At 37.7% G+C, this 27,658-nt stretch overlaps 5 protein-coding genes across 6 annotated transcripts; 3 read left to right on the top strand and 2 right to left on the bottom strand.

Moving 5' to 3' along the window:
• The first annotated feature begins 2,193 nt into the window (after positions 1–2,193).
• Positions 2,194–10,670, top strand: LOC139192762 (uncharacterized). Its single transcript, XM_070815431.1, has 3 exons — positions 2,194–4,083; positions 7,727–7,785; positions 10,577–10,670. Exons 1-3 carry the CDS (start codon positions 2,194–2,196, stop codon positions 10,668–10,670), a joined length of 2,043 nt encoding a protein of 680 aa, XP_070671532.1.
• Positions 10,671–11,157: 487 nt separating this feature from the next.
• Positions 11,158–16,302, top strand: LOC103425444 (tRNA(adenine(34)) deaminase, chloroplastic-like). Its single transcript, XM_070815759.1, has 4 exons — positions 11,158–15,321; positions 15,398–15,485; positions 15,604–15,731; positions 15,876–16,302. Exons 1-4 carry the CDS (start codon positions 11,402–11,404, stop codon positions 16,150–16,152), a joined length of 4,413 nt encoding a protein of 1,470 aa, XP_070671860.1. The 5' UTR covers positions 11,158–11,401; the 3' UTR covers positions 16,153–16,302.
• A 528-nt stretch (positions 16,303–16,830) lies between these two features.
• On the bottom strand, positions 16,831–19,751 carry LOC103425553 (uncharacterized). Of its 2 annotated transcripts, XR_011577415.1 has the most exons (5): positions 19,398–19,642; positions 19,185–19,308; positions 18,723–18,851; positions 18,246–18,468; positions 16,831–18,008 (listed from the first exon to the last, which is right to left on the bottom strand). XR_011577415.1 is itself a non-coding variant. In XM_029096676.2 (4 exons), the coding sequence occupies exons 1-4, from the start codon at positions 19,565–19,567 to the stop codon at positions 18,361–18,363; spliced, it is 531 nt and encodes a 176-aa protein (XP_028952509.2). In that variant the 5' UTR covers positions 19,568–19,751; the 3' UTR covers positions 18,166–18,360. The 2 variants fall into 2 exon arrangements, 1 of the variants encoding a protein (XP_028952509.2); XM_029096676.2 differs by lacking the exon at positions 16,831–18,008 and having other exon boundaries at positions 18,166–18,468; positions 19,398–19,751.
• LOC103425445 (lysine-rich arabinogalactan protein 19-like) lies at positions 17,133–18,247 on the top strand. Its single transcript, XM_008363521.4, has 2 exons — positions 17,133–17,860; positions 17,994–18,247. Exons 1-2 carry the CDS (start codon positions 17,144–17,146, stop codon positions 18,087–18,089), a joined length of 813 nt encoding a protein of 270 aa, XP_008361743.3. The 5' UTR covers positions 17,133–17,143; the 3' UTR covers positions 18,090–18,247.
• A 1,477-nt stretch (positions 19,752–21,228) lies between the features above and the next one.
• LOC103402742 (phosphate transporter PHO1 homolog 1) lies at positions 21,229–26,619 on the bottom strand. Its single transcript, XM_008341500.4, has 14 exons — positions 26,153–26,619; positions 25,755–26,055; positions 25,009–25,408; positions 24,856–24,904; positions 24,690–24,761; positions 24,241–24,370; positions 23,481–23,601; positions 23,133–23,382; positions 22,937–23,041; positions 22,784–22,828; positions 22,517–22,669; positions 22,128–22,406; positions 21,697–21,833; positions 21,229–21,551 (listed from the first exon to the last, which is right to left on the bottom strand). The coding sequence occupies exons 1-14, from the start codon at positions 26,480–26,482 to the stop codon at positions 21,461–21,463; spliced, it is 2,463 nt and encodes an 820-aa protein (XP_008339722.3). The 5' UTR covers positions 26,483–26,619; the 3' UTR covers positions 21,229–21,460.
• Between the last annotated feature and the right edge of the window lie 1,039 nt (positions 26,620–27,658).

The following is a 27,658-nucleotide window of genomic DNA, read 5'->3' as shown; positions in this document are numbered from 1 at the left end:
AAAGATCTGACGAGCAACATCACCAACAAGGGTGAACACCAAGAAGGACTAACAAAGGTCAACAAAGGTGATGGTGTGAACACCCGAGACAAAACTCTACACATCCTCCCGTAGAAATGCGAAAAGTTGTAGGAAAAGGCAGACAAATCAAATTGAGGATTGGTGGAAAAATGATGGAGCCAATTTGTGAATATGGTAGAGGAAACAGATGATCGGAATTTGAGACTCAAGATAGTGAAATCAGAGGCAAGGAAAGTAGCAAGAAGATGAGATCGTGAAGGGTAGATCGGTACGGAACAGGGTTGGGATTATTGCAAAAAACAGTAAGGAAAAGGAAAACAAGAGACTGCCACCGACCCTGGCCATAACTAGAGCCAACGCGCAGCTACGCATAAAAACGAAAACGAAACTCACTCACACTAAAGTTAGAATGGCTCTCGCTAGAGGAGCGAAGAATGTGTGTGATCATGTGGGTAGTTTATCACTGGTTGTTTCTATTTAATGGTACTTTTATAGAATTCTTGAGCTCAATTAAGGAAAAGATAGTGATTTAGTAATGCCACTTTTACTACATCTTTTGTATCATATTTGAATTCTCTCTCTAATAAAGATAAGACTTAAATGTGTTTATGAACTTTACATCTTTTATAGAAGTGGTACAAACGTAATATAAAAAATGCAATGAGTGTAACATTACTCATATAAAATTAGAAATTATTCTCAGGTGCTGAAGTGCTCCATATAGGAAAGCACTTTTTAGCAATGTTGTAAGAAATTAAGCACTATTAACCCTTCACTCAAAAAGAACAAACAAAAATACGGTCCTATCTATTTTACATGCTCCAACTATTAGGGTTTAGGGTAAAAACCAACATGCATGGGCTCCATAAGGTCGAATTAATATACATAAAGTCTGACTTGATGCGTAATGAAATCAGTGAATCAGCACCTAAATATAAGAAGAGCGTATATTCGACAAATTGGACACACAATAATCACATTACTATAGGGCCAAAAAATTCGTTACGAACGTATCCATCCATTTCCTTTGTCAACTCCAACAACCATGCATGCAGGGGCGGATCCACAGTGGGGTCGTCGGGGTCGCACGACCCCTTGGAAACCATGGAAACAACCTTGAAGCTCCCATACGCGACCTCTTGGAGCTGGGGTCGTCGGGGTCGTCGGGGTCGGAGTCGCACGCCAAGTGTTCGACAAAAATCCTGAACGAAGCTCGGCACTGCAGGAAGAGGAAGAAGAAGCTGCGCGCTTCTTTTTTTTCAAAACATACGGGCAAAACGGCGTCGTTTTGGCCCAGGAAATTTTTTTAAATGACCTGGCCAAAACGGCGTCGTTTTGGGCCAGGCCGAAAAAAAAAAAAAATTAAATTCCCACCGTGTCCCCCCCATCCCAGCCTTTCCTACCCGACCCCTATACAATTAAAAGCCCCAATTTTTCATCCTTCAACCCTAACTCAATACCCCCAAATCCTCAACTCCTCTCCTCTCCTCCCTTGCTGCTGCTGCCCCCAAACCCTCAACGTGAACTCCATCTCCTCCCTTGCTGCTCCTCTGCTGGCGGCTCCAACTCCATCTCCTCCCTTGGTTTTTATATTGTGATGTGAGTATTTATTTTGAATATTTTGTATATGTAGAATATATTTAATTAATTGAAATTCAATTCATATTTATTTTGTGAGTTTTTATTGTGAGTTTTTATTGATGGTTTGTTTATATTGATGATTTGTTTATATTGTGAGTTTTTATTGGTTTGTTTTTATTGATGGTTTGTTTATATTGATGGTTTGTTTATATTGTGATTTTTTATTTTCATTATTTTGTAGATGTAGAATGCAAGATGAGATATTTAATTTAATTGAAATCCAATTCATATTTATTTTGATTATGTTTATGGTTTGTTTATATTGTGTGAGTATTTATTTTGAATATTTTGTATATGTAGAATATATTTAATTTAATTGAAATTCAATTCATATTTATTTTGATTATATTGATGGTTTGTTTATATTGTGAGTTTTTATTTTCATTATTTTGTATATGTAGAAATTAGAATGCAAGATGAGATATTTAATTTAATTGAAAATCCAATTCATATTTATTTTGATTATGTTTATGGTTTGTTTATATTGTGAGTATTTATTTTGAATATTTTGTATATGTAGCAAGCATTATTATGGAACGGTTTTTTAAGAGAAAGTCATCATCGGGTTCGGGTAGTTCGAATAATGTTGATAGTTCAAATACTGTTGGTAGTTCAAGAACTCCAAGTTCAAGACAAAGTCAGTTAGATGATGTTTTGGGTAATCTTCAAGCGGATCCTGGATTAAGAACTCGAATAATAGATTATGACGCTAATATGAGAGATGAGGTCCGAAGATTATATCTACAAAAAGGACCTTGTCAACCTAGAGGTCATAATTTCCCAATAACTAATATGTCGGGAATTAATCGACGCTTCATTCCCCAATGGTTTGATGAGTTTGATTGGTTGGAGTATAGTGTATCTAAAGATGCGGCATTTTGTCTCTATTGCTATCTCTTTAAAACCAATTTTGAACAAGTGGGTAGTGAAGCTTTCACTGGAGATGGATTTAAGAATTGGAAGAAAGGGAGAGAAAGATTTAAGATGCATGTTGGACCGGTTGGGAGTGTTCATAATAAGGCTAGAGAAGCTGCTACAAATTTGATGAATCAAGCTACACATATTGAAACGGCAGTGAGCAAACACTCTGACCAAACTCGTAAGGCTTATCGCACATGCTTGATTGCTTCAATCAAGTGCACTAAGTTTTTATTGCGACAAGGTCTTCCTTTTCGTGGCCATGATGAAAGTGCCACTTCAAGCAATAGGGGAAATTACTTGGAGTTATTGCAATTCCTTGCAGATAATAATGATAAAGTTAGAGAAATTGTGATGGAAAATGCTCCGGGGAATCTCAAATTACTAGCTCCTTCCATTCAAAAAGAAATTGTGAATTCATGTGCCCTTGAAACACTTGATGCTATCATGGATTGTCTAAAAGATAGATTCTTTTCAATATTAGTGGATGAAGCAGGTGATGTGTCTGTGAAAGAGCAAATGGCTATGGTGTTGCGTTATGTGGATGACAACGGGCATGTAATTGAAAGATTTGTGGGTATCCAACATGTTACCGACACTACTTCAAGTTCACTAAAGGATGCTATTGACACATTGTTTTCTCGCTACAGTTTGAGCATTTCCAAGCTACGAGGACAAGGTTATGATGGTGCTAGCAATATGAGAGGTGAGTTGAATGGCCTTAAAACAAAGATATTGAGAGAACAACCTTGTGCATATTATGTTCATTGCTTTGCTCATCAACTTCAACTAGCTCTTGTTGCCATAGCAAAGAATAATATAGACATTGCCTCTTTTTTTGCAACGGCTAATAATGTGGTTAATCATGTTGGAGCATCTTGTAAGCGGCGTGATTCACTTAGAGGGCAACTTCAAGAAGAGCTTGTGATAGCTTTTGAAAATGATTGTCTTATAACGGGGCGAGGCTTAAATCAAGAAACAAGTCTCAAACGTGCCGGTGACACACGATGGAACTCACACTATGGTACCTTGATTAGCATCATTTCTATGTTTTCATCTGTGGTTCATGTGCTTCAAATGGTTATTGATGATAATCCCAATGAAAGTGCGGGTGAAGCAAATACGTTAATGAGAGTGATACTTACTTTTGAGTTTGTGTTTCACCTTTTCTTGATGAAAGTCATATTGGGACTCACAAATGATTTGTCACAAGCATTGCAAAGGAAAGATCAAGAAATTGTGAATGCAATGGCTTTAGTGAAATCATGCAAGGAAAAGCTATATTGGATGAGGAATAATGGGTTCGATGCATTGGTTGATGAAGTATCTTCTTTTTGTGAAAAACATCATATTGATGTTCCTAACATGGAAGAGGCATTTATACTTCCAGGGAGGTCAAGGCGTTATGCTCCAATAAAGACAAATCGTCATCATTATCGTGTGGAGCTCTTTATTTATGTCATTGATGAGCAAATTACAGAGTTAGAGGATCGCTTTAATGAGGTAAATACCGAGTTGCTTATTTGTATGGCATGTTTAAGTCCGAAAGATTCATTTGTAGCTTTTGATAAACCAAAGTTACTTCGTCTTGCTCAATTTTATCCTCAAGACTTTTCGGATGAAGATCGTTTGGCGCTTGAAGATCAACTTGAGATTTATATTCATTATGTGTGTTCCAGTAGTGATTTCTCTCAATTGGAAGGGATTGGTGATCTTGCAAAAAAAATGGTGGAGACAAGGAAGCATCAAGTATTCAATTATGTATATTTGCTCATTACATTGTCTTTAGTTTTACCAGTTGCAACTGCTTCAGTGGAGAGAGCATTTTCTGTCATGAATATTGTTAAGGGTCCACTTAGGAACAAAATGGGAGATCAATGGTTGAGTGATAGCTTGCTTGTTTATATTGAGAGAGATATTTTTCCTTGTATTGAAAATGAAGCTATAATGCTTCGTTTTCAAAATATGAAACCTCATCGTGGACAATTATAGTTTGTAATATTGTTTCCATTATGAATTATGAATGAAAGTACTATGATTTCATTTTCAATATGTTTTTCCATCCTAAATTTTTATTTGAACTTTTACACTGCGACCCCTTGGGGTAAGATTCCTGGATCCGCCACTGCATGCATGCATAAGAAATATGATATATAGTAAAGTAAAAGCAACCTACTACGCATATATATATATATATATATATATATGTATGTATACACGTACTTACTGGTCCCTGCAAATGGAAGAGGATCCCGGATCTCTCCCATCAAAGGCCCAGGATCAAATGATTCGAACCATTGAAATTTGATTCAACGGCTACAATTATTATAACTTTAGAGGGATCCCCTGTTTTTAATCATTTGATCAAATTTCAATGGTCCGGATCACTTGATCCTAGACCTTTGATGGGAGAGATCCGGACCGGATCCTCTTCTTCCCCTGCAAATATATATATTTTCATTATTGACATTCATATGAATGATCCTGACATCGGGATAAATTTTTATAGGTCTTATTCTCACATTATAATAAAAGTAGACAACAAAGTTCTTTTTGATAAATAAAATATATTAAAAAGAAAAGATAATAAAAATAAGCAGCAAAAAGTTGCAGCTTCCACAAAGACAGACAATAGAAGCCAACAATGCTGCACTAAGCATCAATAACAAAAACTAACCATTCATGTGGATATTCCGTTATCGTAACATAGACTCATTAGCGGCAGAATAAGCTATTTTCAAATAACTCAACCAGTTTAATAGTAGGCTTAATTGAGTTGAGAACTAGAGCAACGAGTTGATATAAGTTATTGAATATACAAATATTCCGTTCTCTCTATACATAATACATAATAGCAGCGAGAGATACCATTAACACTATAGACAATAGAGATTTTCACTATCCACTTTTGACGTATACTAAAACAAAAAATAAATTTGTAGATATAATTTAAGAAAATAGCAATGCCTCGTGATTATATTCTAAATGCATTAAAGAAATTGCTCCTCTGTACCCCGTAGAAATTAACATATCTAAAAATGTTGCCCCAATAGTATTCGTGCAAATGTAATATTATCTTGAAGTGGTCAGTTCTAACAGCTATTATCTGAACCCGATTGGAGAAAAGCATTTTTAAGATCCCAATTATCTGCTTTGACTGGTCTACATGGGGATTTGGCAATGTTTTAATTGTACTTATACATATGTTAAGTGGAAGACATGTCAAGAAAAAAATCTTCCAAGGTGTTTGCACGATTTGTTGGAGAGTGAGGGCTGCAGTGAGCATTGGGCAGCCACCTATACAAATAGAAACAAAAATACAAAAGAAAAGAAAAAAAAAACATGCAAATTAAGAAATATTATATATCCTTAGAATATCCGACCCACTTCGTAAATGTAACCCCACAACCTCAAATTATAGTGCCTTGATTTGAATCCCACTTTGTAAATGTAACCCCACAATCCTCAAATTATAGTGCATTGGTTTGAATTGTAAGCCAAAAGTGGATTGTCATGATAAATAAGATTTTCATTCTTATCACGTAGTTTGGGTTTAGTTTTTTTTTAGTAAGTTCCTTTTTTTTTTGTCGTTGTTTGCTAGTTGTAAATATAATTGGAGTTTCGTGGCCTTATGATATTTTTATGTAATCTTTCATTTTTTGTCTTCCTCTTTGTCAACAAAAAAAAAAACGACAATATTGCCAATGAATGGTGCCTAGTTTAATAATAAGCTATTTTTAAACTGGTGTTAATGATATAGATAAATAGAAAAGAGAACCCAATATACTTGACCTCGTGTGATGAATTTTCCTATACATATTTTTCCATGCAAGAAAAAAAAATATCATATGCATGTTTAACGAGTGGAAAACTTCATCTACGAGTAATTTTTTTCGTAATATATAGTCATGTGACGTTATTAGAGTCTACTTAACTAAAATACATTTATCTGTCATTAGTATTACGGTCTAGTGTTATTCTTCTCATTTGTTAGTGAGATATTTTATGATCAATTCTCACTAAAAGCAAATTTCAAACCAAATAATTAATTAGGATCTCATAAATATTGCCCAAAAACTTGTACACTGGTTGAAGACTTATTTTTTCAATGTAGATCGTTGGTATGAAAGTCATGCACCATATACAGGTTATAACTCGATGATTATTCTCATGGCCAAGCATGACATGGAGAGGGTCACAGAGATGGAAAGTTATACCATCTCAGTTTTTCTTACATACAAAAGAGATTGACTATACCTGGGATCTATCGGTTTTATGTAAACTGCATTGTGATAGGAAAAATCCCATTTAATTCGGGTTTTATATTCTGAAATTCCTTATCCCCACTGAGGGAAGTAGCTAACCTAACTTCATATGGATTAGTAAGGATCACCTGGGAATAAAACTGAATGTTGCGAGCTCCAAAAGTGATCCTGGATGGCCCACAGGGAATTAGCCTAGAGATGGGTGCATCTTTTTGCTATCTCTCACAACCTTTCGGTCCCCTCACTGGAAAATTGGAATATCACAAACCGCCCTCTACAGTTGCAAATGTGAAACGGTGGATTCGTGGCTATGAAAAATTATTGCTCAATCGAGATTAGTAATAGTGGAATATTCACAATTATTCAATGGATAATACTTGCATTCATTTCTTTGGGGATGAGCTTGTTCACCCCTTCCGAAATAGTGCATTTTTACGGTACAAATTTTATAATTGGAACCGTTTAATTATTTAATTTTTATTTAAAGATCATCCCTACAAAACTCATTTTAATTGGAAGTCATTTCGTTGTTCAAATGTACTGAATAAATCGAAAGTCTAGGTACCTAACATGCATATTCATGATGAATGTCTGTTTATTTGATATGTTTAGATGATTAAATGATCTCTAATTTGAATGATTTTTTTTAAAGAGTGATATTCAGATGAAAATTAATAAATTAAAAAGTTCAAATCATTAATTTTGTTCCATAAAAATATGTTATTTACAAAGAAAAGAATATGTGCATACCCACATAAGGGGATGCAAAGTATATCCTAATTTAGTAACGTTAGCTTCAAGAAATGTAACGTGCAGGAGTTTTGAGCTAGGGTTTGAATAATTCAACCTACGTGTTAATTGTATTATAGTGAGATGTCCAGGGAAGGAAGGGCCACGCGGCCGCTCTTGGTGGTGGGATGGTCGGTATGCTTGTGGTCGTGTAATATAAGGCTGTATGGGTTAATGATGTTCCTTTGTTTTTCCTACAAACTTATATAAATATATTGTCGGCATGTATTTCAAATTATGGTAATGTTAAATTAAATATTGTAAATCAAATAATGTGGATCATGATGATTAAATTATTATTTAAATGTTGATTAACGTAATTTTTTATTTGTGATACATCATCTGTTTGACTGTAACCACAAACAAAATAAAATAACAATAAAACATTTGATATACAAAATATTCTGAAACATACTAAAATTTTCCCATTGTCCTACTTGGCAAAATGATAACTGGGTCATGTTCCTTTGGGTGGAATGTGGAACAAAGCGGGAGTGAATTCCATGTGAAAACAGAAGAATTTCAATTTCTAATGTAGTAATGTGCTTTGTCGAGCTGGTTGATGTTGTGTGGTTGGCAACCTTTCGTGCCACGCTTGCATGTCTAGAACAGAAGACTTTTTTTTAGAAGGTTTTTGAGACATTGACAATATTGATTGCGAATTTACGATTAGTTTAGGAGTTTAAGAGGCTCGCTGGCGATAAATTTTTAATTGTGACGGAAACAAAAATGGTACATCACTTGTTTTAATAAGAATTATGAGAAATTTTATTTTTTAAGTTATTAACTTTTTAGCGCATATATCCTACCATTTGTATAATGACACGTGATGTACCATCCTGTGTACCGGTGACACTAAAAAATCTCTCCTCATTGGGGGACCTAAACAAAACCAATGAATCAATTTATTTTCGTAAATCAAATTACAGAATAACACGTTCTATTCACAATCTCTTAAAATAGTGTTAATTTGAACTCATTGGCACCTGTATTTGTTGTTTTAGATAAAGATAAATGAAGTATTGTTTTTCACTAGATTTACGATCTACCATGAGATTATTTCTTTTAAAAAATGACCAACTAGTGGTTTCGCTTTAGAAGTATACATTTTCGAGGGTCAAGAAAACTCACAAATGCATTTTAGCCTCCTCTTAGTTACAGTCGTGTGATTCACCAGCGCTAGAAATCAAATTCAGAAAGTGCCATGTAAAATACAAATCTAAAATTTGTCTCCAACTATGATTTCAAATGAGATTAATTTAGATCGAGTAAAAATTTTGGATGACAGCCAACTACCCCATCCAAATTTGAAGAACCATGTCGGTAAGAGAAAATGTTTCACTCTTCCAACCCCATGTACAATGTCGACAATTCTGCAGTATTTTTGAGTATTTTATATTCCAAAAAATTTAAACTGAATTTTAATGAAACACTCTCGGTATTATTTATTTTTAATGAAAAATTACATTTTTACCTTTTTCGGTACTATTCACTCACACATGTATTTGTCATTTTTCATTAAAACTAAAGTTTTTAAGAATTTTTCATTAGTTTTTCTACAATTTAATCATTAGATTTTGGCCCTTATATATTTGATAAAAAAATAAAAATATAACAATTAAAAACTTTAAAAATATAGAATACTAGGAAGTATACTTAAAAATCTTTATATAACTCCCACAAAGAAACTATTAAAGCGTCAATATCATGAGTCATATCGATCAAGAGTCAAGGAAAATCCTTGGAACGCCAAATGCACAAGCATGGTTATCAATCTTTCTTCCATTATTTTGGTGGAAGGACTTCCGCTAAGATTAAGGTGACCTACCAAGCATCCAAGGCAGAAGGTCTTTTGTGGACAGAATTTAGCGTCACACCCACCCCAACCATGCATGGAAAAATATGGCATTTTACGTACATGGTACTCTGGAATTTGACCAAGTATACAAACCCTAGTGGCCAATTTTTATTTTAATATTTTTTTTTTGAAAATATTTTTACTCACAACCTTCAAATGATAATAGTAAGGCTCACCACCTTGTTTATCATTATCGGCAACTATTTGAAATGTTTATTATCATGTAAGGGGGATGGTTGCCATTAATGCATAAAAAATAATGGTAGTTGGTTAATTATGATTATGCACTTGCTCAGTTACTTGTTTTTCTTTCTTAAAAAAAAAAGACCAGTTAGTGGTTTTGACCAAAACAATCCATCTTTTCAAAGGTCGTAAAGACTCACAGATGCGTTGTAGTCTCTTTCTGATCACCATCATGTACAATGATTCATCAATGCCAAGAATCGAACCTCTGAGGTATCTTTTGAAATATAGGCCTAAAATTCATTCATAATTATTAGACCATACCGTGGTGATTACTCAGTTGCTTGTTTGAGATTGTTTATTTTTGCAAACACATCTTATGTGTCAGTAGATTATACAAATGGGGGGAAGACAGGGTGGTAAGTTGAAAGTTGGTTTCCTAATACGTTTTAATATTGTATTGCTCATTGGTTTGGATTTAAACTTTATCCTTTCTTTCTTTCATGATTGATTGATTGCAATGGATGATGATCGACTGGCGTCACGGATTATTGATAGTTAACTAGTTCTCTCTCCCACGTTCCACCCACTCCTCAACTTCCTTGTAGTACTGATTTGCAAACTTGTGATGAGCATAAATAATTTGGTCGGTTCTATATGAATTTTGTGCTTGCAAGTTTAGCTAAGAAAGTGTAAAGATTGATACTCCAAATATCATCATATATAGTACTCAAATAATGGTAACACAAAGTTTGCATCTCTACGTGGGTCGTTGTCGGTAGGTTAGTTGGATATTTTGAGAAGATATTTGATAGGATTGTTTGACTAAGACACTTTTCTTACCAAATAAGATCTTGTGGAACTGGATGAGACTAAATTATATGTATCGTTTGATATGCAGATGGGACGGGACAGAACGAGACGGAACGGAGAGGGAGCAAAGATGCCTTCGGATGGAAACAAGGAGGAAGAAGAAGGAGACAGAGAAGTTATAATTTTGTGTTCCACGAATGTGGAACGAGTCGTTCCAGGGGGTGAGGCAGAACGAAAATTCACCCAAAATTCGTCTTGTGGAATAACGCGTTCCACCCGTTTTAGGCGCAACAAACGTGGGATAGAACGCCTCGTCCCACTCCGTTTCGTCCCCGTCCCATGTACCAAACAGTACCATAGAGAACGTTTCATAATTATGTGCTAGAAACCCTACATATGACGAGGTCAGACACCCCTAACACAAATTATTTTCATTGGACGAGGGCTCTTACTGCCAATTGAATTAAGGTCATAAAAACTCAATATTAATGTATCCCAATGAACCAGAAATTGGTTTCTTGGTTGATAAATTAGTGTCCATAAAGCATTAAACCCACTCAAACCCACATTAGCTTCTATCCAATTTCTGGTCCAGAAATTGAGTGTCCAAGATCAACTCAACCCAAACAAATATTTGAGCCCAAAAAAAATCGACCGGTTAGTGCACCCAACGAGTCAACTCAATTTTGAATCGCTCTCCTAGTTGATTCTGTCCTGTCCTGCTCGTTGCTTTTCCAGCTTAGCAATCTGGATTCTGGTCTACCCAAAAAACCACACCTTTACTTCACTCAGAGCTCCACTCTCACTAGCTCTCCAGAACCCACATCTCAGTTCAAAGGTAAACTTCTTCTTCTTCCGTCTTTCTCGCTCTCTCTCTCTCTCTCTCTCTCTCTCTCTCTCTACAGGTAGAAATATGCAGAACACATATTTTAGCTCAAGTTTATATTCTGTGAGAAGCAGAAGGCAAGGCTCTCTGTCATATTGCTTCAATGATTACTCTTACTTGTTGAATGAAAGATTTGACAGAAACCCGATTAACCCAATTCGTTGTTCATCATCACAATCATGTTGTTGTTGTAATTCTTGTGGATTTTCAGTCCGTAGAGTGGCCATAAACCCTTGTTCCTTGTATGGGTTGAGGCAATCCACATTGCTTCAATGGTCAGCTTCCAGAAGGTTGGTTTTGGGTGTCGGGGACGGGTGTAGTTATCGTGTTCAGGATTGTAGGCCTGACTGGGGTTGTTGTGAGCTCCCTTCCTCGATTAGGGAGAGGAATGTGTATGGTAGAAGGGGTAGGAGAAGGAAGGGGAGGTGTAGTTGTGTGGTTGATGGGGAGGGAGGGGGTGGAGTATATGATTCGGGTGGTCTCGACGACGCTGAGGCTATGCTCAGCTTGTTGAGTGAGGAATTGGGTGGGGAGTGTTTTCTGAGAGAGAGAAATGGGATTTCGGTTAAGAGAGTGGAGAAGGAGGATAGAAGGATTTTGAGTGGTAGATCGTCAAAGAGAGGAGAAGAGGAGAGTAGGAGTTTCATTGGTAGTGAGAGAAATGAGAGTTCATCTAAGAGAGCAGAAGAAAGGAGTTGGAGGATATTGATTGATCGAGAGAGAAATGCTGGTTCATCAAAGAGAGTAGAAGAGGAGAGTAGGAGGAGTTTTAGTGGTAGAGAGAGAAATGCCTGTTCATCTAAGAGAGTAGAAGTAGAGAGGGTGAGTGTTCGTGGTAGAGAGAAAAATGGAAGTTCTTCTAAGGGAGTGCAAGTGGACATCGAACCAGACAATAGTAGTGAGTGTAACAGTAGGAAGAAGAAAAGTAATGTTAAGGTGAATACATCGGAGAGTAATTCGAAGCGCCAATTTGGATCAGCCACAGTTGATTTGAGTGAAGGGGATTTTAGACAGAAAGAAGAGAGGGGAGTGTTTTTGAGAGGTGAGAATCGTAGGGGAATGAGAGGAGGTTCTAGTTCTTCTTATTACTCTTTATCATCTTCTGGCGATTTCGGAAGTGAGGCAGATGCTCAGGATAAGCACGGCCTCTCTGGGGAATCAGCTTCAAGTGTGTACGAGGATTCAAAATTTGATATTGGAGGCAGATTTGGTGGGCAGGTCATTGAAGATTACAGGAAGTACATGGATGATTCCGAGGGCAGAGGAGAAATAACAAAACAAAGAAACACTGCAGTTGAGGGTGGTGTCATGTGGGATTGGAGGAAGAAGACAGAAAAGAAGCTTACAGAAGTAGTAGCTGAAGAAGCCGAGGCTGGTGGGAAATCATCAGAGATGAATTCAAGAGTGTTGAAGACCAATCAAAGTGAGTTCGGAGAGGCCTCTGGATCCCGCAAGCAATTTGACTATGAGCAAGAGAATTCATATTTGACTAAGGGAACAAGAGAACAATATAGTCAAACACAGAACCAAGCTGTTGGTGTTGGTGTGAATGAATCTCGAAGAAAATTTCAAGAACGCAAGGAATCAGAAATCCGTGGAAGTGATGTTGAAACAACTTTCTTGTCCCAGGAGAGACTCAGAGAAAGGGAAGAAAACCTAGCGATAGCTACAAACTTGGTGCAGGAAAGGCAAGATGAACGTTACAACACAGCTGAATATACCAGTCGAAATGAAGAGTTAAACAGAGACCACCAAAAGCCCTCAAAAATTTCGCAAATTCGAGTTGTTGATGTTGAAAGGATCTCTGATAGGCGGAGGGAGACTGATATAAGAAGGATTTACCAGGAAGAAAACACAAATTTATTGCCGAGTTCAGCAAATGAGACAGACGTGCAACGCCACAAAATAGGTCAGCAGGTCATTGGCCTCGTCAACTTGGGAAGAAAGTCCCCACAAATCACTGAAGTATCAGAAATTTGTGACAGTGGTATTGAAGGGGCCAATATTGTCCAACCTGAAACTGGAATTACAAACCAGGTACAGCAGTCAAACTTGGTTCCTACTTCAGATAGCACTACCAATTCTCAAAGAATCTCAAGGAAGAGAACTGTAAATCAAGAAAGTGGTATTATATCAGCTGTTTCATCAATGGAGGAAACAAGGAGTAGAAATAATGAAACTGATGAAAACCGCATGCAAGTTAAACTCAGAAAAGAGGCCCAAAGTGGCTTGGGAGAAGCCTCTAGTTTCCAATCATCTTTGGATGTGGTTTCCCAAGCTAAAATGCAACCGCATAATGTTGAGGGGCATAAGATAAGCCCACGGGCAATGCTGCTGCCTCCCCCTTCTCAATTGATAGCTAGAGGATCGCTGCGCATGGAGTCATCAAGTGGGACGGCAACTCAGGAAATTTCTGAAGAAATTCCAGATGGTGGTTCGCCTGCCTTGCGTACTCACTTGGGGAACCAAACTTCTGCTTTGCACCGAGAATCATCCAGTGGAAGTGGAAACTCCGAGACTCAAGGGGAGATTTTATACCTCATTCCTGAAGATGCTTTGGGTTCAACTTATCGTTTGGAGAAATCATCTTCACAGTTTGTTGGGGATTTTGTTCAGAAAGTAAGGCATGAAGTCTCAACTTCTGAAAACCAGAACGAGAATGCAGTTTCTGAAGCAAAATTAGTATATGGAGGTGAGGAGTATAGGCAAAGTACTTCGGCTTCGCTCCAAGAATCAAGTAGCGGAAATGGAAACACTCGGACTGATGGGGAGATTTTATACCTTGTTAATCCGGAAGATGCTTTGGATTCAGCTTACCGTTTGGAGAAGTCATCTTCACAGTTTGTTGGGGAGTTCTTTGATAGAGCAAGACATGAAGTCTTAACTTCCGAAAATCAGGATGCAAATACAGTTTCTGAAGCAAAATTGGCGCATGGAGGTGAGAAGAATGGGCAAGTGGATTCGAGTCAAAATAGGTCTGAAGACTCTCAGAAAAAGGGAAACGATTCAAGGCGTTCATCTGGAGGTTCTGGAACCAAAGGGCCTGCTGATGAAATGTGGGATGTACCAGACACGTCTGTTCTTAAAACCCCCAAGGCAGAAAAATCAGAGGCTACCACAACAAGTGGGATTACCGTTGTCAAGAGAACGGGCAGGTCTGTATGGAACATTGTTGCAGATATTTTTAGGCTGAGATGGACTTCGCACGCTGAGACCCCTCATTCTGCTGTGAAGTCGGGTGGAAGGACTTCATCAAATGAATCTGCAAGTAGTGAGGCATGGTTTTCTGGCCATGAGACCGAGGACAACAATGAAAAGAACGCAAAAAGGGATAAAGACATGGAACATCAGCTGCAACCGCCTAAATCATTTCCTCAAAGTGGAAAACTGAGATCAAGGGACAAAGTAAGACATCTTGAAGCAGGCACGCCGTCTTCTCCTAATAAAGAAGAAAGTGGGTTGCCATCAAAAGTCATTTCCGCGTCTTCTAGTGAGGGAATTTTAGGTTCAAATGAGAATCAAAAGAGTTTTCGAGGTTCTTCTTCTGGCATTGAAAAAGTGGAGTCATCTCAACCACTAATTACTAGTGGCTTAAAGTCTGCTGTTGTAGAAGAAATTTCCAATGCCGGTAACATTGTCTCTGGAAGTGGTTCAATGGAGCGCATAGACCATTTTGGCAGTCAGAAGTTGACTGAAGGAGTATCAGACAATGTGCAAATGGGTGGGGAATTGAAACAAAGGAGGTTTCAGAGGAATAAGCAAGTCCTCAGAGACAGATTTGACGAATGGGCAGAAGCACATACACTTGACATTGAACAAAGAAAAATGGATGAAATGTTTATGAGAGAAGCACTTCTTGAAGCCAAGAAGGCTGCCGATATTTGGGAGGTACCTGTCGGGGCTGTACTGGTACAACAAGGAAAGATTATTGCACGTGGATGTAATCTGTGAGTTCTATTAGCTTATATGTATGCTTTGTAGTAAATACTTTCTTCTGGATATTTACATTGATATGTGTATCAGAGTGGAAGAATTACGGGATTCAACAGCCCATGCAGAAATGATATGCATACGGGAGGCTTCTAACGTTCTCCGGTCATGGAGGCTTTCGGTAATTCTCTATTATTTAGTTATTACTACCCATTCCAAGTATTATTCCAATATATATACATGCATATTGATGATTTTGTTCCACCTTAAACCTAGATTTTTGTTTTCTGATGTCACAGGAAACCACTCTGTATGTAACACTTGAACCGTGCCCTATGTGTGCTGGAGCGATACTCCAAGCAAGAGTCGACACTGTTGTATGGGGAGCTCCAAATAAGCTTCTCGGAGCTGATGGCAGCTGGATAAGGTATGCGAATTGTGTTCTTCTTCATAGCCGTGAATTATGTTCTTCTTCATAACCCATAGCCTGTTTTTATACTAGATATGATATCCAGTCTTTGTTCTTCGTTCCGTAGTACCTTATCCGGTCAACCTGTAAATATGCTTGCAGACTTTTCCCTGAAGGGGGTGAAGGAAATAGCTCGGAGCACTCGGACAAACCAGCTCCTCCTGTCCACCCATTCCACCCAAACATGACCATCCGACGTGGTGTGTTGGCATCGGATTGTGCAGATATAATGCAGCAATTCTTCCAGCTGAGGAGAAAGAAGAAGGAAAAGAACGCCGACCCGGCAGCAGCGACCTCACGCCCTCTTCCAGTTTCTCACCATCCATCAAAGTTACTTACAAAGATGCATGACATCTTCCACATAATGTTCTGTTTGTGAGGGGTTAGCACAAAGACTATAGTTTGATGAATGTACAAATCTGTGTTGAAAATTGTCCGTACCGTAGATAAAATGTAGTTCTCTCTCCCTCCTTCCCTTGTTGTAGTCCGAAAGTCTTGCCTAGCTTAATGATTTCACAAATGATCATCATGCATGCTGTCAAAAAAAGCTTAAGCGTGTAGGAATTATAAAAGCACTTTTAAGTACTTTTTGGAGAAGCACCATTGAAAGACTTGTGTTTCCGAAAAGCACTTAACTTTCAATATAATTAGTAATGTGTCCCCAACAAAAGCACGCACGAGCTAAAAGTACTTACAGAAACGTAACATTGACATGGAGCCGTATATATGTGGCAATGTTCTAGGCAACGTATCTTTTCTAAGGTGTAGCTTTTATTCTTGATATTCACGTTTGATTATGATTCATCCTTGTTTTGCCATCCCTTGTTTCATCTTAAGAGTGCGAATCTCTTCCAACAACAAAAATTGAATTGGCTTAGTGACAAACGGTCATTTATGCTTAATAAGGAGAGTAGCTAACTTGACACGGATACTGCTACCGCAACATCCCGTGCTACGAAGGGCGTTGAATAGAGGATTGAGGACCTTGCTTTCAAAAAGAAGTGATATATACCTCCTACCAGAGTTGAGCTTTGCTGTTACGATAAAAAAACAGACGTTTCTTCTAATTGTCGCGGGCGTTGTGCCACGAGACTTGTGTGTAGCAATTAGATAACCGTAATTAATAGTTTGTTTGTCAGTTTCTCGGACTTTATTTGCAGTCCAAGTCGCTGCCAGGCTCCCAAGTTCATTAACAACATTTGCTGGCCAAATGATTAGCAGGGAAGTTCCAATCACCTGAAAACTACGTCCCCCTCCCTCTTCAATTGTTTCACCAAACGTTTCTTCCGGCTCCTGCATTTTTCTCTGCTCACAAACTAATATATAACTGACCATCCTCCAATTCTTTTCATCGGAATCTGTCTTTGAAAATGGCTTCGATTTTGCTGGCTTTGGTTTTGTGTTCCCTCAGCTGTCAAGTAATCTTTACCGGTGCACAGACACCGGCAGCTGCGCCCTCTACTTTGCCGGCCAAAGCACCGCCACCCACTACCACACCTGCTGCACCGGCTACTTTGCCGACTAAAACCCCACCACCTTCTAGTGCACCAACTGCAGTAACACAACCGCCTGTAAATGCAGTAACCCCACCAACTACCACACCTGCATCACCTTCCCCTAAGGTAACACCATCCAAAAGCCCAACCGTCTCACCCCCGCTACCCCAAAGTCCACCTGTGTCAACTCCATCACAGCCACCAAAACTGCCGCCATCACCACCTGTTTCGTCACCAGCATTGCCACCTCCTGTAGCGGCACCACATGTATCTCCAACACCAGTTCAAGCCCCAGCTCCAGTTAAATCCACACCCGCACCAGCACCAGCTAAGGTGGCACCAGTGCCCTCACCATCAAAAGCAACCCCAGTACCAGCGCCAGCACCAGTTATTGTGCCACCAGCTTCAGAACCAGTGCAAGCACCGTCACCTGCGCCTGCTCCACCCAAACACAAGAGGAAGCACAAGCACAAGCATCATCATCATAATGCACCAGCACCTGCACCTACTGTACAAAGCCCCCCGGCACCACCTACAGTAACAGATACAGAGGACGACACAACACCCGCACCATCACCAAGTTTGGATTTGGTAAAGAATTTAACCAGCTCTTACTCTTGGTACCATAGAACACCATATATGCGTGACTGAACTCAAATTTTATTAATATTACTTGACAGCTTTAATTTTTTTCCGATGACCTTTCTGCTTGTTTGTCTCACAGAATGGAGGATATGCACTGCACCAGAAAGGAGGGATATCAGGATTGTGGGTTACATCCGGATTAGCAATCACTATACTGCTGGCAATGACAAGCTAAAGTTCTTATCAATCTTAGACGTTGAACTATGAATTTATTGGTACATCAGCCGAAGATTTTTTAAGAGACTATCGCAAGAAGATAATATTTTTTTTTCATATGTATAACCCTAGATCCAAGCATCAATAATACAACAGACGAGACATCGAAATTTACCACTTTTTTGTTTACTTCGTGTTCAATATATCAAGGGAGATGAATTCCAACAACCGCCGAGAATTAATTTATCCAAAAGACTACTCAAAAGTAGCATAATGAAATCAATGTCGGATCAAACTTCATCTGTATTTGTGTCCACATCGATATCCTCCCTTAAGTCATACTCAACCACAAGGCCAAGATTATCAGCTAACTTGTGATACTTTTGACACCCTGCACACTGATGAGAAGTAACTCTAATTAGTCAGATGAACCCAAAACTTGTTACTTACTTTTTAGACTAAGCGAACTAGAAACGATGTTGAAACGCTTAACATAATCCTTAATTAATCTATGATTATTTTTCCTTTTTGGTTTGACTTGTATTGGCATGCACCGAAATATCAACAAATTGACAGAAAAACAGTTTAAAGTTTATTTCATAATCAAGAACAAACTACACAGAATCTAAATACCAACAAGAGGAACAAGTACCTGTACGTAAATTAGCCCCCGCTCATAAGCCAATCGATTGACGAGTCTATTTGTCCTTTCACCACACAAGTTACAAGTAAATTTCACAAGCAAGCTTCTTCTTGGAAGTTGTATGTCAATCGTGGCATCCTTCGAAAATTCGATAAGGCATCCAAGAAACCGAGTTAAGAAGAAAGTAAACAAATTCAAGCAATAGCAAAATACACACACATTGGAATGATATTAACATGTCACATTGGCATCAAAAAATTGGAAAAAAAATCTTAAGTTTAAACTAAGGGCACTACCTTTTTCTGTTCGGTAATGGGAGTTTTAACAAAACACTTCCCTTGTTCACTTTTAACGAAAAACCACAATTTTACTTTTCCTTAGTTTCCTTAAAATTAAATGACTACGAGCAATATCGATACGAAAAAGACAAAAATTCTATAAAATTCAAGAAGAATAGAATCAATATTCTACCGTATTCAGATTATTCGGTTCCAATTCTGCGTTCGTCTCAGAAATGCTACTCATCAACCCAGAAACAGCCAGCACCACATGGCCACGCTTTAGTGCTACACCTGCCGTATGGGAAATTCTTGAGCTGAAATTAAAGATTTAAACTTTAGCATAAAAATATATGTAGACGATGAAAAAAGAGAAATTGAAAGAAGCCCAGAAGAGTAAATTCACCACACAGGGTTTCGTCCGCGGTTGGAGGACCAGGAGAGGCCGACGGTACGAATTTTCTTCGAAGCAGAAAAGGGTCTGAAAAACCAAATGGGTTTATTAGGGTTAGTTATGGGAGGCGAGAGGGATGGAACGGCGGGGGAGAAACCGCTGGCGGTTGGCGTCGCCGCCATGGATGTAGCTCTGTAGACTCTGAAAATTTCCCTGTTTTGCAAGGATGTATTTCAGGGGGTGTATTGGAATTTGATAAACTTTAATGGATAATAGATTTTTATAGAGTTTAATTGATTTGTAGAAATTTCATATAAAATTTTGATTCAATTCTCTCAAAATCTCATGGGGAGAGGTGATATTTGTGGATGCTTAAAATACATTACTAAATCTTTCAAATTCCCTCTAATTCCTTCACTTTTTCAAATTCTTTAAAATCAATTTTTAATTGAATATACTTATAATGTTATGAACTTCTTAAAAATCATAATTGAATATATCCGAATTTCTAAAGATTTTAATCAACTATCTTAAAATTTTAATTGAATACACCTTAAATTTCAGAGAATCACTTACAATCCTAATTGAATACTCTTATATTCATTAAAAGAATTAAAATCCCTCAAAATCCCAATTGAATACACGCACTTAGTTGCACAGAATCTTTTGGGCAAATCAATTGGTTTTGCCACGTGTTCTATGGAAAAGGTTGAGTTGGGCAACCAACGGTCCTTTAAACCCCCAAATCCCAAAAACCCAAATTATAATGGCTAATTATATTAACACTCCACAGATTGTTGAATAAATTCCACAAACTTAATACACTCCACATTTGCTTTTTTCACTTAAAAATTATCTTAATACACCCTACTTACTTTCCCATAATACCCCCATACCCTACAGTCTTAATGTACATCTTATATTTTGCACATGCACCCCACATTTTCTTTACACCCACATTTCTTAAATCTTATAGCACTTATTTTTAAATTTCAGGGATTGAATCTAACCATATGAACACTAACAGATGAATATGAATATAGAAGTTTAAATAATGCAGCAAACGCAAGATTAAATAATTATCGATGTCATCGAAATCACTAAAACAATGAAAACTATGAAGTCTTACCTCATGTAAAGCTCCTGAAACATCAATTTCATGTTCCATTCGTCAAAAATAATTTTTCTTAATCAACATGTTTGATAGTTGAGAAGATAAATAATACGCTAAAAGTGATTTGGGATGTATTTATAAATCTTTATTTTTTTAAAAACCTAATAAGGTCAAAATTGTCATTACATAGTGGAGTAAATAAATCATTTAATATTAAATTTTAATGTGGGGTGTTAATACATTATAATATGACCCAGTAGTTAGGAACAAATTTCAGACCTGTATTATATACGGCACGTTCTGAGTTCAATTTTCGACGATGATAAATTACACGATCGTGGCCAGAGGAAGCTGAAATACCCATTGTGAGTCTTTTCCCCTCCCACTGGAATGATGGACTACAATGATGAAGTCATTAGCTGGTCCAATTTTTTTAAAAAAAAAAATTATAATATGAATCAACTTGGATTTGCATAAATTTCTAAAATGAGTCCGCTTGGAGTGATTGCCTAACATGACACACAAATTAGTAAACCACGCAAAGACCCCTATTTTTGTCTCACCCATCCCCCGATCTCACCTCTATGTGTTAGGTATCTTATACAAGCGTCCAGACACAAGAACATCATTAGGATTTACTTTGACCATTGAAACCCTAATTACTTAGTATTTGTTGCTCCATGGAACAAGGACAGAAAGGTTGAGCATATATACAACATGTATTTGCACTTTGCATCAATTTCCTTTTCTTTTCATTGATGAAGGAAATTTTTTGTGTACAAGTATGAACAAATGTTCCCCTCAAATCCACCGATCGAACAAAAAGAGATGACACAGTTGATGTGTCTTGTTACATCAACTTTGGAACGAGCTCTCAACAACAAGGTTCTTCCTCTTGGAAACATTTGTTCCGAAAACGCCTAAACATCGAATTCTATCTGCAACTGTTGCCAATGGGGCATCAGTCTTGTTCATCCACTTCATGAAAAGGCAGTGGTACAGTCTTAACTGCTCTAAACTTGCCTGCATTATTTAGATGCTCATTCTCCAACCTGTACCATTCGAACAAATCGTGCGTTAGATCTATTGAAATCGAAGAATATGTTTATATTTCAGTTTCATGTCAATTTCTGCATATGGCTGCAGATGTGGACTGATAAGAATCAGAATCATGGGAGTTTGGGGATTTTAGTTTACCTGAAAAAATTCCACAACCCTCTTCTGATGACTTCAAGAGCAGCTAAAAACAGCCCAGTTACTCGGTAGTCCACATGTCCAAAACTTGAATGGAGAACAGTTTGCAACCAAGCTAGCCTGAGAAAAAGGTTCAATCCCTGCAGATATAGCATCCAAAACATTCGTCAAACACCGGATTTGAAACCCGACAGATTTTACAACCTAGAAAGAGAACACAAAAATTGTTTCGATGATGTGCGTGCATCTTCTCAAACAACATCTAATTCTTTCCTGTCATGTTGTCCTCTCTGAACTAGACTGGGAATCTTCTTTTTATCATGACATTTATCAGATTTTTATTTCAAGAATATGTTCATTCTCGGTTGCTTGCCACACAAGAAACATCTCGTTCTTCAAATTTGTGATTTATTTGAGGGGGACATGGCAATTACCATTGAGATGTAGTATATGAACTTTCGGCGAATCATTAATTCGTTCCTAAGCAAAGGATTCTTGGAATTCATTTGTAGCAAACCCCAATCCTTTACAAAGTCCCAATACAATTGGTAAACTGTTGCAAAAGTCGACATGATCACAACAAGACAGAGCCATCCGATGCTCCGTTCTTTCTCATAAGCTACTTTAGCTCCGGCTGCTAACATTGCTGACACATATTTGCCTAGATTCACCAGGTGGCTTGTCTGACCCTCATCAAACCACCGCCGAGCGCACTGAAAATCCAATTAATCGAAAATCTGAGTCAGATGTATATGTTTTAGTTCATCAAAGGAAAAATGACAGTAAAGGTTAAACCAGAGAGAAAAAGAACTAATTAGTATACCTGCATTGCTCTCCAGTAATAGGGTAGGAAGGACACGGCATAAGCAAGATCTAGGTAGTGCCCTGCCCTCATGCAGTAGCCATAGTCCTGAGTTTTGTAGCTTCCAGTTATGTAGTAACATGCCACATACTCGAGATTCCTAAGCATCGGTACCTATTGAATACGAATAAGTCTATTGTAATGACAAATCAGAAGAGTTTATTTTTTTTTTTGAGGAACTAGAATCAATTTTCTTTCGAATTTATTCGGTTTAGTGCTCAATGATACCTGACTACAAAGTTGATCTGCCATGAAGAAGTCCAGCATGACGACCTGCAGACAGCAGACGGAAACTAATTAGAAGCTAATTTAATTGGTCGAATATGGTTTTAGCTATTATCGAAAATGTTTTGTTTTCATCATGTTCGAGAGATGCAGTACCTTGTACAGAGGTGACAGAATGATATTTCTTATCACACGAAGAAGGCGGAAGCGGCTTGATTGGTAAATGATGTTGAAGGGGCATACAAGTAACAGGAGAAACGTCTGCGTGTTTACAAGAACGTTAAGAAATACCCAATGACTAATTACTGGATATTCAATTTCTAATCTATCGTGTTATGAGTTGAAGAAATACCAGTAAAAGAAGGCCAGGGATTGCTTGAACTTGGGCATATGAGTAGCCTTTTGTTAGCAGTAACAAATGAACACACATGACTCCCACCACAGTAGTCAACGACATGGTGCAGATCAAGAACACATCTCGATACTTTAGCTCCTTCGTCTGGGACAATTCGAAGATGAAACTGTAATTTATACGCGCCTTTCTCCACGCGAAAATGTTGCAACCGTACAAGAAGAAGTGTAGAAACAGTAGGCTGAACATGCTGCAAAAACAAAACAGAAAAAGTTTATTTCTTTTGCCTCTCCTTGTTTACATCCAACATTTTTAAGACTAGTTCACATTATTTGCAGCAATACTTACCTAAGTACAGGGTAGGCAGTTTCCATATAGACCGATTTTGGCTGCCGTCTGTACAATCCCGTGATATGAGCCATAACGACGTATCCGGTTAAAAGCGCAATAAAGCATCCCGCGAATAAACCTAGTAATCACAATCAATAAGAAGATAAGCCACTTGAGTACTTAGTCATTGCAGTCCAATGCGTTACATATTTATCAATTTTACATGTCATGTATAAGCAGAGAAGTTTACTATGTAACGCGACATATCTTTTATGTTAAAAAATCTTGCTGCCCCCTAGGTGTCGATGGCCCTTGTTAGGGTTCTACCTTTGTACAACAAAAAATTGTTTAAAAAATAACAATAGCAATAGCATGGGACCTATGCCCAATTCCCCACCCAAAAAAAAGTCGACTAGGCACAGCCATGTTTCCAAAACCCTAGTGGCCTAATGGGTCTGTACACTTTGGTTTCTTAAATTTTGTATGGCCACAAAATGAACAGACTTTAAGCTCCTCAACAAAAGTTGTGTAAAGGAAAACCACTTAGGTACTTTTAACTTTTATCATTAAAATAAATGAACTTTAACGAAAAGCTCCCGGTACTGTTCACTTTAATGAAAAACCATATTTTTACACTAAAAAGTCAATCCTGGTACTATTCACTTCACCCCTTATTTTGTCCTTATCGTTAAAACTCAAAATTTTCAAGCCCTTTTCATTAGTTTTCCTTTACAATAAAGAACGTTGTGATCAGTTTTCACGAAAGTTCTGTACTTACCAATGAAGAAAGTTATGGAGTGTGATTCTTTGCGATGCGTCGGTTTAAGGTATTTCATGGCCTTTCGTCGGTCTTCTTCGGCAAAGTGTTTGATGAAAAGCTCCTCAACTTCATCTCCTAAGTTCATCACCTATCATTTTCGAAAGTAATAAGCAAAAATACTATTGACTTGCAAAGTAAACTTTTTCCAGTTTACGCGTCAGACAAGCATATCTTGGTTCAATTTTTATGAATCTAATGGCATCCAGTGTGCAGTCATAAACTACAGGATCAATGGCCACTTGAAATTGTCGAGAAAATATTTGGACGAATTGATAGCTGGTGGCCAACATTTGAATATGATCCAATAAAAAAATCATGCAAAAATGTTCTAAAACATAGCTAGCATAATCGAAATCGAGATTTACTTTGTGGTCGAAAATTCGAAAAAAGTAGGGTTTGCCAGGTACCTTATCGGAGCTGTTGAAGTAGGAACTCTCCACAACTTTTAGGTAAATTGGAAGCACTTGTTTTCCAGTGACCTGCAAAAGAAAAGAAGATTTCAACTTTTATTACATAAGCAAAAACCAAAATGCAAGTTTAAAAGATGAAGTTAAGAGGCATGCATTTACTTACTTTGTCAAACTTCTTTAAAATCTTTATAAAAGCAAGCATGTTCAAGTTCCTGAAAAATGGACAGCACGTAAGCTTCCCCGACTCATCAAATTCGATCGCGTTATAACTTCAAAACCTTATTTGTTGAACTTCAAAAAATTCCGATGATCGTACCTGTAAGTTTTCAGATATCCCAGCCCCTTATAGAGCTCAACGAAAGCGCCTCGGATCATCTTGTCCGCATGATGCAACTTGGTTTTGTTGATGTGCAGCTTACCTCCGTCTGCACCGCATTTCCTCGAGGACTGATTCACCAGGTCTTCCCAAACTACGTAACTGATCGCTGAGAAAGTACGCGATGGATTTGTTAGAGGAATGTTTATCTTCAAGTTCTTCCCTTGGAAGCTGAAAGAACGACTTGACATGCTCCTTAGCTTCCCAATATCTTCACTTTTCGTTCTCATTGATTTTCCCAATTCGCCTCCTTCCGAGTATGCCGCTTCATTTTTCTCCAAGTCATCTGTGCTGTCTTGCGGCTGTTCTTGCTCTGTTTTGCCCTTAACAGAGTCCTCATCTGTATCCAAGAAACAGGGCCATCAGAAACGAACTACATATCATCGATTTTCGGTTCCATCAGCTACGTAAAAAATGACACTAAATTTGCATGTGGTAGGACCATTTCGTGAAATAGATAGCAAACTACAAAAAATATAAATGGAGCACATAGTATTTGGTGTTCATCATCACCCAGAGTTCAAATCTTATGAACGAAAGTTGTTAATCAAAAGGTAAACATTAAGAATTTAAGAGAAATAATTTAAATGGGAAATATGCCAAAAAGTACGACTAAAACATGTATTATGCATGCGTGTAAGCATATGCAGATTTTTGCTCATTTCGTTTGAAATTTAAGACGATACCAGATGAGAAGGAGCATGACATGGAGATATCCTCCTTGGAGTTCAGTGCAAAAGCTCCTTGACCGCGCTGTTTCTTGAAGGCGGTTTTGAGCTCAATGAGTATATCCATTTGTTTCCTCAAGGACTCCCCTCTCTCCACGAACTCTTTCTCCTTTGTTTTGAAAAACTGATTCACCTTGTTCAGCTGAAGGTCGAGGCATGCGAAAAACTCTTTCGCAGCATCAGTATCGGCGAATTGTTCTAACAATTCAGTCTCATACATGTCTTCCTTGCTTGCGGATGAGGCAAGCTTCTTGTGAACCTGGTACATAATTATAAGACCACAAATTAAACCACGCGTTTCAAAATTTAACTGCAAAACGATCATAATAATAGGGTTCGGAAGAGAGAATGTGTACATGTATGAGGTCATGTTCTCTATGTGGATGGCCAAATGGAGAGAACTTCCTTATAGAAGTGAAGAGGGTGTTGGATAAAGAGGGGCTACTTTGGTGCCTAGTAGGTGAGTTTTTGTTGTTGTTAGAGTTGAGGAGATGGATTTTTTTGAGGTCCTTCTTAAGCTGCCAGTAATCGACGAATGCATCCTTCCATTCAGGGACGAGCTGCCCTTCAAATTGCTTGGAGAACTTCACCATTTTTTCTCGTAGAGTTTCTAGTTCTGAGAGAGAAGGATGATGAAGAGGCTCTAGTTCTCCTTGTGAGTGTTCTAACGAAGCCCTTTGTGACATATTTATGGGGGTTGGGAAAAAAGGAATTTTTGATTGATGTGCTCGTACCAATTTCTCTAAGAGCACATTCTAAAATATCCTTTGCACTTATACCATCATCCTATGCTTCCTCCACTTGAAAGGGTATAGTAACTAGCTTCACCGGAAAGTAAACCGAATCGCCACCGGATGCTACGACTATCTCGGCCAACTTGTGGTCCTGAAGATTTTGAAAGGGCGGGATATGGAGAGGGGATCAAATCCAATTCAAGATATAGGGAGAAAAGAATAATGGCACTAAAGAGGATGATTAGCAAAGTTGTTATCTTTTTCTTAGTGAAATATTAATACATTTGTCTCCTTAATCACCACCATTACCCCTTGTTTCACAACTAGTATGCATATGATCAAAGGGTAGTTTAGACACTTTGAAAGTTGGAAGCTGCAGTGCCCCATAAGTAAGCCAAGAGCTGCTTGGTTATTTGTGAAAGGGGAAGCTTATTGACTAAAATATTTATAAGCACACCAATGTTAGCTCCAATTAGACCAGCCTGATTTCCACTAATTGAAGATAACTAAAGCTTCAATTATTTTTCTTGCTTTTCATTAAGTAATCAAACTTTCGTTTGTAAAATATAAAATAAACAAAGTATATGAACTATATGAACCCATTTTGCCAGCAGATACTTGTTGGCATTTAGGACGGAGGAAGACCTTGTATTCTAAATGTAACATGTCAGTACCCGTATTATGTAATAAATTAGGTCTTTGAGGCTCTTGGGGGTTTTGAAACACAATTTACATATGATAAAATGAGTTTATATTAAATGAAACCATTGTTTATATCATTTTTAAACAAGATACGAGCAATTAAACACACTGGCACATTATTGATACATTCGATAAATGATAAATGTCGAATTTCTATGGTGGTGTAATAAGTTAAGAGGTTCCAGATGTGATGATATAATTCTATTCCTTTGTTCTAAATCCATTCCAACTTGTCAACATGATCCGATCCTCCCACCAAAACTAAAAATAATAAAGAGTACTACTATTCACATACTATTTTTATTTCTTACACAACTTTATTAATTTATGCATCTTAATCTTTTTCAATTTATTCAATCAAACAATTGGTAATCGAGAGAAATTTGTATGCAGTAAAAATAGGTGATGGCACCACCCAAAATAAAA

Source organism: Malus domestica, chromosome 16, assembly GCF_042453785.1.
Source record: "Malus domestica chromosome 16, GDT2T_hap1".
Taxonomy (NCBI): Eukaryota; Viridiplantae; Streptophyta; class Magnoliopsida; order Rosales; family Rosaceae; genus Malus; species Malus domestica.
This window is presented reverse-complemented; position numbering and strand designations above follow the sequence as displayed.

What these genes read in the sequence shown, in the direction of transcription:
- LOC139192762 (XM_070815431.1), top strand. Translation starts at nt 2,194, where the DNA reads ATGGAACGGTTTTTTAAGAGAAAGTCATCATCGGGTTCGGGTAGTTCG. An exon ending in TAGAGGATCGCTTTAATGAG is followed by an intron (nt 4,084 to 7,726) that starts GTAAATACCGAG and finishes TGAGATGTCCAG; the next exon opens with GGAAGGAAGGGCCACGCGGC. An exon ending in GTCGGTATGCTTGTGGTCGT is followed by an intron (nt 7,786 to 10,576) that starts GTAATATAAGGC and finishes TTTGATATGCAG; the next exon opens with ATGGGACGGGACAGAACGAG.
- LOC103425444 (XM_070815759.1), top strand. Translation starts at nt 11,402, where the DNA reads ATGCAGAACACATATTTTAGCTCAAGTTTATATTCTGTGAGAAGCAGA. An exon ending in ATTGCACGTGGATGTAATCT is followed by an intron (nt 15,322 to 15,397) that starts GTGAGTTCTATT and finishes TATGTGTATCAG; the next exon opens with AGTGGAAGAATTACGGGATT. An exon ending in GCTGATGGCAGCTGGATAAG is followed by an intron (nt 15,732 to 15,875) that starts GTATGCGAATTG and finishes ATATGCTTGCAG; the next exon opens with ACTTTTCCCTGAAGGGGGTG.
- LOC103402742 (XM_008341500.4), bottom strand. Translation starts at nt 26,482, where the DNA reads ATGTCACAAAGGGCTTCGTTAGAACACTCACAAGGAGAACTAGAGCCT. An exon ending in TTCTGTCACCTCTGTACAAG is followed by an intron (nt 22,829 to 22,936) that starts GTACTGCATCTC and finishes TGCTGTCTGCAG; the next exon opens with GTCGTCATGCTGGACTTCTT. An exon ending in TCATATACTACATCTCAATG is followed by an intron (nt 21,834 to 22,127) that starts GTAATTGCCATG and finishes CTATATCTGCAG; the next exon opens with GGATTGAACCTTTTTCTCAG.
- LOC103425553 (XM_029096676.2), bottom strand. Translation starts at nt 19,567, where the DNA reads ATGGCGGCGACGCCAACCGCCAGCGGTTTCTCCCCCGCCGTTCCATCC. An exon ending in CGCGGACGAAACCCTGTGTG is followed by an intron (nt 19,309 to 19,397) that starts GTGAATTTACTC and finishes CTTTAATTTCAG; the next exon opens with CTCAAGAATTTCCCATACGG. An exon ending in GGGGGCTAATTTACGTACAG is followed by an intron (nt 18,469 to 18,722) that starts GTACTTGTTCCT and finishes ACTTCTCATCAG; the next exon opens with TGTGCAGGGTGTCAAAAGTA.
- LOC103425445 (XM_008363521.4), top strand. Translation starts at nt 17,144, where the DNA reads ATGGCTTCGATTTTGCTGGCTTTGGTTTTGTGTTCCCTCAGCTGTCAA. An exon ending in CATCACCAAGTTTGGATTTG is followed by an intron (nt 17,861 to 17,993) that starts GTAAAGAATTTA and finishes TTTGTCTCACAG; the next exon opens with AATGGAGGATATGCACTGCA.